Raw genomic sequence first — 11395 nt, forward strand, 5'->3', positions numbered from 1 at the left:
AGGGAAGAGCAGGTGGCTTCCCTCGGTCGCATCTACATATGCAATCGCCCGCCCACGTTTCTAGGATTGTCAGCTGTCTGTCTCAGCAATCGAGGCCTAGATTGGTCACTGCTCCTTGTCCAGTGGCTGCACAACATAACGATCTCTCGGGTGGCGCCGTGGCTAGTGAGAGCCGCCGGCCTTCCTTCAGCCTGGCCGAGACCCAACGACATGGAACGACTTTGACGACGTCTGTTGTCTTGAGGGTTTGTATATGTCTCTTCAACTCCCGATTTTTTTCGTCATTCGTGTCTAAAAGATCATAGGGTGCGTCCGACGGTATGCTTTGAAGCTGTTCGGATAAACGAGCTCCAGGTCGTCAATCGGGAATATTCCCGGCTGTCGCCTTGGCCTTCCACTCGCGCTGATGACAAGTGCCAGAAAGCCTGTGATAAGGTTAGGAACGACCCAGAAAAGGACCTATGGTAAACTGACCTGGCGTCCAAGGGGACTCGAACTGATGCTGTCGCGCTCATAGTTCAGCCTGTGCTTTTGCGACCTTTACAGGGGTTTCGGGGGCACATGAAGCCATGGGTCCCACTGCCACATACGTCGAGTGTGCACTCTCTCCCTCTCTTTTCCCCCCTTTCTTTTGCACCAGCTGCGCCTGGCAATCTTGAAGTCAAGAATCGAGGGGGAAAGTAAAAAGGAAGAAGAGCAATCGGCGAAAAAATTGCAGAAAGTATCGGGGTGACAAGCAGGTTCGGCATGGCTTGCAAAAGAAGGATTGACGGTCGGACAACGAAGCTGAACGCCAGGGTGTGTTGCCAGTTTTAATGAGCGGACAGGGTCTCCTCTGCGCGGATGCCTCAGCAGCAGAGAACGCCACTCGCTGCACAGGCTCTGCGACAACCAGAAGGCTCTCCGGATTCATTACAGCATGGCCAAACTGTCGGATGAGCTCATCTGCGGCTCCTGATGATCGCCGTTGGGTTTCGGCAGGACGGATTGCGGAGAGCAACCTCTTCGGTGGTCTCCATGCGCAACATGAAGAATGACCAGCTTGGCTCACAGGTCGAAGAGCTCACACCATTTCTCGCAGTCCTTTTCAGCCCTAAGTCTGCTCCCGCAACTCTGATCCAGACATACTGGTCTGTACAGGGCCGTAATGAGCAGGGAGCGAAAACGCCACCGACAGGCCCCTCCCCTGCCGATGACCTGTCTCCTAAGATCAGAACAAGCTCGCGGCAGGTAACGGAGCTCCTTCGGATCCTCTGGTGGATTGATACGGGAGTATCACGTAGGGTTCCTCGAGACTTGACCGCTTCACAGCCGTGAAGCAACACAGCCAGCAACACGCGATAACCCCCAGGATGCAGAAGCAGCCAAGCGGCCGCTGCGGATATTGGCCGTGCTCCTGTGTCGGGGTGGTCAACCTCGCCAACTGAGCAATGGCGGGACAAGGCTGTATGCTGTACTTTTCTGCCCTTGGCACCGCATGCGTTCTAGCAGAAGCGAAGACCAGAACGCCTCATACTTCGGCTTGGTCACATATGAGGCCTTCGTTGGATTCGTCTCATGCAGAGCACCCTTGCCCGCACCTTAGGGCGCACACTTGCGAGTTCCGAAGTTAAGAGTGTGAAAAATCGACGGGCCGTCTTCCTATATATTTTCCTCTGGTCGCCATTTCCAATAATCTGTGCCGACCTGCAACTTTGCCATTCCCCGTCCGACAGTTCTGGGCTGGCAGAGCAAGAGTTTGAAGTTTCACATCAGAGCAACCACTACCAACCACCGACATAAGCAACCCACACGCGTCTTTTTCCGCGCAGACACCATGTCGACGATGCAAGACAAAGGAAAAAAACAAGAAACCCCCAGGTACGAGCCCTTGAGTTTTCCGATAGCCAAAAATCGTGGTTCACAAAAGCAAGGCCACCCGCACCTATCTCCAGTGACCTCCCCAGAAGATCTGGCTCAGGGCCCATCTTGGTTTCTCGGAAAGGCAACTCACAAAAGAAATCTACCAAAGAGAAATCTACCAAAGGGAAATCGAAGACGCCTAAGTAGGGCTTGACGATTGGCTACTTTCTGGAAGGTGAACACGTGCGCAATGCCGGACCCTAGTATCTTTCACAACGACTCGGAGATCCGCAAATCAATACCAGAGAAGACTGCGGCCGGATGGCATCACAGGGGGCGATAAGAGCCTTGGTGTCATAACAAGCTATAGAGGAAAAGGATATATACGGCTGGTCAGCGAAATAAAGCTCTGTACAAAAGTCGTTTCCACCAAATCTGATCATGCTTCACCACTGCCGTCCTCACAAAACTGCCCTCGGTACGCTGATCAAAGTTGCTTCAGACACAGGAAAACCTGCGCAAGCCCTAACCCGGGAGAGGATTTTCGGACCAAAGTCAGGCTGCCACAGCCATCACCTTTTGCGCACCGCGACCCTTTCCACAGCAACTCCGGCACACTGAGGAGGCTCTGCAATACCATGGGGGGACAGTCGCTAGCTAGGGATCCCGGTCAGGTGGTGGCACTGGACGCGTCCGGGAACGTCGAGGTGCAGGTCCTCGTCAAGACAACGAGTGGATGCCGATCGCCCTGGGAGCTAGCTCATGGGAAACATGCCCTTCTGCAGACCCGGCATCGATTTTCGCCCGGCATTGGAGCGGCGAGGCTTCGCCAGGGGATTCCGTTTCTGCTTCCGCGGGAGGGGCAGGGGCAGGGGGAGCTGGGGGATGACCAACGGGCGCGCTGTCGGTTGGTGCTCACGTCACGATCACCCTGTCTGCCTTGCCCGTCTAATGAAACCTCTCGCTTGAACGCGCCGGGGTATGGAGGGAGCGGTACGCGTGCGCTGCAACTGCATCAAGTGGTGTATCTGGCGTTAACCGGTGAGGCTTACCTAGGCTAACATAGCTGCCGTTCGCTGCTCCGGCCGGCGGTCGGCCCGGTCCGGTAGGACCCACGCAGGTGGAACAGGCTTTCCGAAGGTAGTGGAGAATAAGCGTTAGCCATCTTAATTCTACACACCGTCGGACTCTTCCCTCTGGCGTTATCTTTCAGGGAGCGAAAAGTGCACTTATTCGGAGGGGTTGTTGCTGCGGCACATGTCGCCATACCAACTCAGGGGCTAGAAGACGGCTAACCTTCCCAGCAAAACATCGGTGAGTCCAGACAAGCCCTCGAGCGATTCCCCCGTCCCAGGAATAGCCAACTGCAGCTTGTCTTCCATCAGATTTCTCTATGGAAAAGAGTAGATTAGGTTCTTGCACTATGGGTGGGCCAGAAGAGCCGAGTCTCTCTGTGCCATTATCTACCAAGTGTAGAACCGCAGACGCGACCGAGAGGGCCATGCACTGCAGGACATAACGGACCAGCACGGCATTGTCTGGTATTTTGGACTCTGGTTACATGGGCCTCAAGACCACTCGCTATGTGGTTGGTTTCTCATTCGGCCGAATATCAGTGCAACCGTAAATCATATGATCAACATTATACCGCCTACGCTATGCATCTAGGTCTTCCGAATCCCAAGACCCGACAATCCAAACGCCCAAATCCAGCAAGGCTATTCCTCGTCACTGCTATCCATTACAAAGCCGCCCCTAGTACGTTTTCTTGGCCTCGCCGCGGCCGCCGGAACATCATCATCTTCAGTGTCAGCGTCCGCCTCCTTTTCCTCATCAGCCTCTGCCGTGGCAGAAGCATCTGGAGACAACTTTCTCCGTTTTCTTCCATTCTTACTTTGCGACGAAACCGGACTCGACGTCAGCGGAGTGTGATTGTCTTCCTCTCCACTTCCATCGTCCATGTCCACATCAGCGCTGGGCCTAGTTGACTGTGGCGTGCCTCTTGTGATGGCCAGGACGTCATCGTCATTGTCATCGCTGTCGTCTAGCTGCATCGCAGCTGCCCGCTTCGTGGTCTGGGAAACCTCCGCGACCACCTTTTCCGCAACCTTGGCTACGCGGGACCGCTGAGCCTCTTCACGAATGAAGAACTCGCGATCGTACTCTTCGTCCGTCTCGTCATCGCTAGCGTGCACATACGCCTCACTCTTGATCTTTCTCATCTTCTCCCTCTCACGGTCCCGGCGTTTCCTGGCCTTTTCTTCGAGTTCCGAGTCATTGGGCGCCTCCTCGTCTTCGGTCGCCTTTCTGCGACGTCTCTTCTTCGTCTTCTTTGCAGGCGCGTCGATCGCTTTGTGAACTGTCGGGCCAAGGGGCTCGAACAGCGGGCCGTCATCGAACATGTCGTCGTCGTCATCGTCATCATACTCCACGCGTTTTCGTGGCGCCTTCTTGCGCCGAAGCTGATCTTCGGCGGATCGACCATCGTCAAAGGTTGGCGGACTGAATTCAGCCTTGTTGATGAAGTCGAGGCTCTCACGCAAGTGGTCCGCGGTGACAGGAGGAGGGAGCACCCAAAGAGACTGTGATGTCTCATCAAGCATTGGTGCGAGCCTTTCCATACCAACCAGTTTCATGAGAAGACGCAAGTGGGAGTTCTTGAACATTGCCGTCTTGCGAGAGTCGTCATCCGGACGTACGGCTAATGGACGTTAGCAAGTTCATGCGCGGCGCTGGGAAGACTTTTAACTTACTGAAGACATCAGGCAGGGCCTGGTCGTTGGATGCGCCATTCTCCGGCAGCACATCAGTGCCTTCAACCGACGGTATGATCTCGTTTGCTGCTGCCCAGGCACGACGTTCGCTTTCGACTGTCTCGAGCGTTTTCTTGACCCAAGCGATGTGATCAGCTTGATTCTTGTCAAGCAAGACGCCAACGACAATAGCAATCTGCTGCTCCCTGTCTTCCGTGTACTTGAATTCGAGTTCTGCGGCGGGTTTTGCGTGCGACAGAGAGATCGTCTGCTTCTCATAGCCGAACTCGAGGTAGTGAGCCGTGCTGTTGATCTTGGAGAAGAGCATCTCAATGATAAGCTCTGGCCGCTCGTCGATCTTCTTGATGCACTTTCGGATGATCTGCTTAGAGAGTTCTTCCCACTCCTTGTACATTCCGGAGCTCTTGTTGAGAGGTTCCGGGCCCTTGATCATGCCATGGAAGAGATGGATGATGTCAACGCGGAACAACATGACGCTCATCTCTTGCTTGAACGCGAGACGGTAAAAGTAGCGATGAGCACGCTTGAGCTGAGCATCATCGAGATCTCGGTAGTATTTGGTGAAGGCGACGAATGTATCGACGACTCCCTGAGGCGTGAATCTGGATGTGAATCGGTGGAAGTCGAACTTGCGCTCTTTTGACTCACGCTCCGCATTGGCTTCGTCATTAGCGGATTCGTCTCCCTCGTCTCCCGCACCTTCCACGCCAGCAGCATCCTCGGCCGCCTTCTTCTTCTTCCTTGTACGCTTACGAGATCGGACCTGCATGTCCACATTCTGCTTCGAGTACGCCTCTAGGATGCGCAAGAAGTGATGTGTGAGTTCTGTGGCAGAGTCGAGGTATTCGAAGCCCTGGTCCTTGTATTGCCTGACTACGTTGGCAATCAAGTCGTGGGTAGAGTCTTCGTAGAAGAGACGGCTGAGAATATTCTCGGCAATCTCCTCGTCATCTTCGTTTCCAGATTCGGACATTTCCTGAACTGTGAGAAGAATCTGGGTGAAGCACCGGAACGCGGCTGTCAATGTCGGCCACTCCTTGTGCTCCCAGGAGTCGTGCATGGTCTTGATCAGAATGATGAACATTTCTTGGTGCAGCACTCCGGCAACGAGGTTGAAACTGCTAACCTCGTCAGGAGCATTCGGCTTCTTTGCGTCACGTTTTGATTTCCTGCGAGCCCTTTCAGCCTCCAAAAACCATGCGACTAGATAAAAGAACTGTCTTCGGTGGTAGCCGAGGACGTGTGACGCCTCTCGTTCCAGAGACTTGCGGACATGCTCAAAAAGAGGGTTGAAACCTGCATCGAGAAAGTCCTCGACAAAAGTCCGAAGCTGCTTGCTGGCTCTCGCATTAAGCTTCACGGGCGCGCCCATGTCTTTGGCATCGGTCTCCTCCTTCTTCGACCTACGCGGCGGTCGAAATTTCTTCGACTCGTCGAGCTTCTGCTGCCGAGTTGCAGCATCTGCGAGCGCGTCTTGGCCAACAAGCGTAGACACCTTTCCGTCTTCGCGCTGCATCCAAACCATGGTGCCGAACCGATTGTGACGGGTCGGTGCCTTTTTGTTGTACGAATTGCGCATGGCGTTCTCTTTGCTCATCATTACCGATAGCTCCTTGGCCTTGGTCTTGTTCAATTGCTGCTCGTCCATAAACAGCTTCTTGACGTCAACCTGCTTGACCAAGTGGAAGATGATTTCCATCACAGTAACGTCCTCGGTCCTGAAGTCCTCCCCCATATTCGATGCAAACATCAGAAGCACCATGAAGATGTCCTGAAAGGAGAATGCGTCAATCGTCGTGGAACGGGATATCATGGTTTCGTCGCCGTCGAACTTGATGCCTGGCGATGGGGCAATCATGGCGATGTTACGCAGAAAGAAAAGAGCAAGCTTGATGATGCCCTGATCGCGGGGTGTGCGGTCGCCAATCGGAGTGGCCATTGCTGGGAGAGCAACGCGGACTGCGGTATGGAGGATCTGAGCTGCGTCGTAGTTGATGATTGCTCGCTTGTAGCCCAATTGGGCGAGTTCGAGGACAGGCATGTGTCGGTGGTGGTTGTTGGTCATCCGCTCGGGGTCTTTTTCCAAGGGCCAGGTGATGGGCACCAGCATCTCGATACATGCAAGTGCGATTCGGGCCCTGAATTTGTTGTCGGTGGCACTCTCAGGCCACCCCGCGAGAATCGGGAGGAGATCGCCCTCAACAAGGTTTGCTTCCGAGATGCAGCGGGCGACATCCATGCGGTTCGTCTTCTCGTCGTAAAATCGAATCCATTTCTTGAGGTCGCGGAGGACTTCGGTGGCATCGTCACCGAGTCTGTATGATCCATCTTCGGAGGAACCAGTTCCACCAAGCTATCGCACCGTCAGCGGCTGAACAGGGAATTGGGCGTCTTTTCCACTTACAGCCGAAACGAGACTGTTGATGTGTGCCCGAACTTCGGGATGGACGACATCGGTCGTCCCGTCTGGCATCTCCATCTTGCTGGAATCGGAGAGCTCACGGTGAGGGCTGAATCGACTGTGGTTGTGATGTTGAACCCATGCGCAACGCCTGGTCGAGCAAGTGTAGAGCTAAAGAGATTCGACACCAAGACGCGCTCGACGCGTACAAAGCGCGTCCCAATTTGGCAGACCACTCAAAGTAGCCCCACGTTTATCGTGGCTAGTGCCGTGATAAGATTAGATAAGATAGTCGTGGCTGAGGCGTACCTTGCCTTAGCGCCAATGACCGAGGCCGAGGTTAACCGAGGCCTTGAGCTTCATCGTCTTGGATCATCATCGACGTACTCTCAGACGTTCGATCGCCGTTCCTGCTCAACTATCAAAACAAACATTAGCTTCTGAAAGGCCCAATCTACAAATTGACTCTTACGATCAAGTTTTGTTGGCAAATTGGCCGTCAGTCGTCTCAGCCGACCTGTTCTTGTCGACTCCTCAACCCCACTGATCCCTGTCCTCTGACGTCTTCCCCATCTCGACAACCATGGCGACTGCAATTGCTCGCGTACGATTCGCAGCCAAGCTGCCTGGCCAGATTCGTGCTTTCAGCTCGACTCCTAGGGTTGCTTCTGCGACAGGCGGAGTCAAGAAATTGGGTGTCATTGGTGCTGGACAGATGGTATGAGGGACCCAGTTGACATGTGAAACTCACGATCGAGTTGCTAACTGGCTTCACTCAGGGTCTGGGCATTGCTCTTGTGGCCGCACAAAAAGCTCAAGTCCCCGTCACTCTCGTAGATGCAAACAAGGCAGCTCTTGATAAGGGCCTGGGCTTTGCCGGTGAGTCCGCAGCATCTCCAGTCGCATAACTTAGCTGACTGGCCGGCAGAGAAGCTCCTTGCCAAGGACGTGTCCAAATCTAGAATCACCCAGGAGCAAGCTGACCAGGCGCGCTCTTTGCTCTCTCCGGCCACTTCAATCGACCAGCTTTCAGATGTAGACTTTGTCATTGAGGCCGTCCCTGAGATCCCCAACCTCAAGTTTGAGATCTTCTCCAAGCTGGCTGAGGTCTGCCCCAAGCATGCCATCCTGGCCACCAACACCTCCTCTATTTCCATTACCCGCATCGCGGCGTCGACGACAAAGGACCCCACGGACACTTCCGCCAGCTCCCGCGTCGTCTCTACTCACTTCATGAACCCCGTCCCGATCCAGAAGGGCGTCGAAATCATCAGCGGCCTGCAGACGAGCCAGGAGACTCTGGACAAGGCCGTCGCTTTCTGCAAGGCCATGGGCAAGGTCACCTCCGTCTCTGCTGACTCCCCGGGTTTCCTCGCCAACCGTATTCTGATGCCTTACATCAATGAGGCAGTCATCTGCTTGGAGACCAACGTCGGCGACAGAGATTCCATCGACGCCATCATGAAGAACGGAACCAACGTGCCGATGGGACCCCTCCAGCTTGCTGACTTCATCGGCCTGGACACCTGTCTTGCTATCATGAAGGTGCTGTACGAGGAGACTGGCGACTCCAAGTACCGTCCAAGCGTGCTTCTGCGCAAGATGGTCGATGCCGGCTGGCTTGGCAAGAAGAGTGGAAAGGGTTTCTACGACTACTAGACTGGGTACCAAAAGTTGGTCTCTTACGGTGTTGGTAATTGGAGTAGGTCGGCTTCGTGTGGAGTAAAGCTGGAAGACTGTTATGTCCACTATTAGCTCAATTGACTTGTTAACATCGCCATCCCGTGCTGTCCGAGGCGTGACATACTGACTGAAGCATTACAAATCTTTCATTGCCAATTCAGGGGCTTTTCTGCGCCGATATACGAGTATCAAGCAAATTCTCGTCCACAGCTTCATGAGCTCTAAGAGACAATAATTCTTCTTGCTCAATGTCTGTTAGGACTGTTGCGTCTACTTTTCCATTTCTTTACATTGCTATATGTCGTGCCTCTGATTCTTCTTCCTCTACACCCCTTTTCCTGCCTCGCCCAACACTTTGTCATGCCATTGCATCGAATAGATACAGTTGCCCATCCCAAAGGCGAAGTCTTTACTCCCTCCGAAGCAACGTTTGACCTCCTAAGTGGCGACGCTTCCCGGCGTAAGCTTCAACGCGCAACCCATTCTAGAAGAGACGTGTCAAGCTGCCAGTGACAAGCAACATAGCTCGACATCCCTTGCCATCATCCGAATATTCGAGCCCAACTTACACCTCGTCCTCGGTTTCATCTTCCGGCGTGTTTCTATCAATCAACAACCTCCGGTGGCCGCGTTCAGGGGGGCAGGGCAGCCACGATGGGACGACCCAGACCGGCGACATGTCAACGGGACCGGCCCTGAAGATCATCGTGGCAAAAACCGGCCAAGCGTGTTACCATCGTCCCAAATTCGGAAACTCTTTTCCATGTTTTCGGCCCCCTCTTCCCCCTCCCCCCCTTTCCGGGTCATGGTCAGACGCAGCTCTCAGGGGAAAGTGCTGGGGGAGACCCAGGCTGATAGAAACGTCTGCGGGAGTTCCCTGAAGATCATCAGGACGGCCTAGACGTTATTCTGGGCTGTCCGAGGGCCATGTATCATGGAGTAGCCTTCGTCGTGCGTGTTTCGAGGTGTTGTTTCTGGTATAATGGGGGCCGAAAGGGGCGAAGCTCCCGTCTGATAGTTGCCTGCCACGCATCGAGGAGGCCAGAAGGAGCAAGCTAGATCCTTACGATGAGAGTTGACAAGAGAGGCTGCTTCTAGATGTCATTCGTTGCCCCTGCCTGTCAAACGCTAGCTTGAATGTGGTGAGGTGGACGACGGGTACGTTGGCGAAGGGGTATCAAATTGATACAGCATCAGTCGACCCAACTCAATTTTTCCTAGCGTGTACTCTCCACCTAAGCCTTGTTACTATGGGTAAGCTCATCTACCTGAACTACGTGTGGCGAAGCTGTCCAAAGGCGTCTCAGGGGCTGTGGGAGTGGCAGGCTGGGCACCGGAGGCGAAAGTTGGCGTTTTTGAACCACAAGCTTGACTGGAGGAAGCCATCCGCATATTGGACTAAAACTTAAACACAGATATTTCTTTTAGTACAAGTTTTCTTGACTATGCTCAAGATTCATGTGGCGCGATAGTTCAACCTCATGTATACTATCACGACTTACAGACAGCCTGACGACCTTGCCACCATAGGCCTTGTTTATATCGACCACTGGCCTATGCGACAGGTAGACAACTATTCAAAGCTCCTACGACTGTTCCTAGTTTTCTGTCGAACACTTTGACATGCTCGACGTGGAGTAACAGGCTAGTGCCGCATTTTGAGATCGTAAATAAATATAGGAGCGTATAAACGAAACATCCCAAATTAATAGTACAAGCAACTTCGCTCAAAACGGCCAACTGGCTTACAAAACAGGAAAGAGATCGAAACAACGCAGACAGGTATATCCGTGATATTTATGTCAGTTATGTTGCGATATCTTTGTATCTGAGGGGCTCGTCGACGGTCGTTGAGGATCATGTTGCGGCGAGTCTGGAGAAACACGTGGTTTGCAACAGAGTCGCGTGGCAGGCAGAATTTCAATAGTTCTAAACGTTTACTTCTACTGTGATATGTGGCACGTGGAGGTGTCTTTCTCTTGAGGGCTCGCAAACTGTGATTACTGTTCTGCTGGAGTAGATGATGGTCTTCACGTACATGGAACTGATCAACAAAGACTTTAATATCGACAGAAAGAATGAGGAAACATGGTTCTATAGAGACCGCCTGTTTTCCTGTGCTAGAGTAACTATGTTTCCTGTGTACTGAGTTTCTCTAACTGCGCACGATAGTAGAAGGAATAAAAGGATTAGAGGTAACGACAACAATAACGAGAGTGATCACAACGACGAACACTAGTTATAAGTATATAAAGTAGCCATTCTAGCACAGTAAAACCAGGCTGTCTCGTTTTATGTACAAAAATGCTGTCCTATTGCTACGAAAAGATTCCATGAATGATATTCGAGCATGGGATCAACTTCCTAACATTCAACACAACTTTTGTATATCAAACTAAGTACGTAACCTACTTCCACACTTGATAACAACCAAGTACTTCGTTTGATCTATAAGCTCACTTTCCGATGCCTGCATTTCTCAGAGATGATTCAAATGACTACCACTGATTCTTACGTGCGGATTGTCTTACAGAAGACAGCTACAGTGAACACCCGGCAAGCCTCTAAACAGAACACCGGCTGTAACGGAAGCTTCCAGTCATCCACATCAACTTGACAGACGTCAACAGCAGGCGCCCAAATCCAACTTGATCATCTGAGTCTCTGCACCTCGATCACACCATGATCGAAACGA

General features: G+C 52.8%; 3 protein-coding genes across 3 annotated transcripts; 2 read left to right on the plus strand and 1 right to left on the minus strand.

The window, feature by feature from the left end:
* Positions 1 to 38: 38 nt before the first annotated feature.
* On the plus strand, positions 39 to 329 carry CGCS363_v005070 (uncharacterized protein; the record flags this gene model as incomplete). The annotated part of the gene is made up of 2 exons (XM_036636919.1): positions 39 to 245; positions 306 to 329. 2 exons carry the CDS (start codon positions 39 to 41, stop codon positions 327 to 329), a joined length of 231 nt encoding a protein of 76 aa, XP_036498344.1.
* A 3231-nt stretch (positions 330 to 3560) lies between these two features.
* On the minus strand, positions 3561 to 7095 carry TOF1 (Topoisomerase 1-associated factor 1; the record flags this gene model as incomplete). Its single annotated transcript, XM_036636920.1, has 4 exons — positions 3561 to 3682; positions 3737 to 4543; positions 4596 to 6969; positions 7021 to 7095. 4 exons carry the CDS (start codon positions 7093 to 7095, stop codon positions 3561 to 3563), a joined length of 3378 nt encoding a protein of 1125 aa, XP_036498345.1.
* Positions 7096 to 7600: 505 nt separating this feature from the next.
* mmgB (putative 3-hydroxybutyryl-CoA dehydrogenase) lies at positions 7601 to 8676 on the plus strand (the record flags this gene model as incomplete). Its single annotated transcript, XM_036636921.1, has 3 exons — positions 7601 to 7735; positions 7797 to 7896; positions 7946 to 8676. The coding sequence occupies 3 exons, from the start codon at positions 7601 to 7603 to the stop codon at positions 8674 to 8676; spliced, it is 966 nt and encodes a 321-aa protein (XP_036498346.1).
* Between the last annotated feature and the right edge of the window lie 2719 nt (positions 8677 to 11395).

Source organism: Colletotrichum siamense, assembly GCF_013390195.1.
Source record: "Colletotrichum siamense strain Cg363 chromosome Unknown KSG_Cg363_contig03, whole genome shotgun sequence".
NCBI lineage: Eukaryota > Fungi > Ascomycota > Sordariomycetes > Glomerellales > Glomerellaceae > Colletotrichum > Colletotrichum siamense.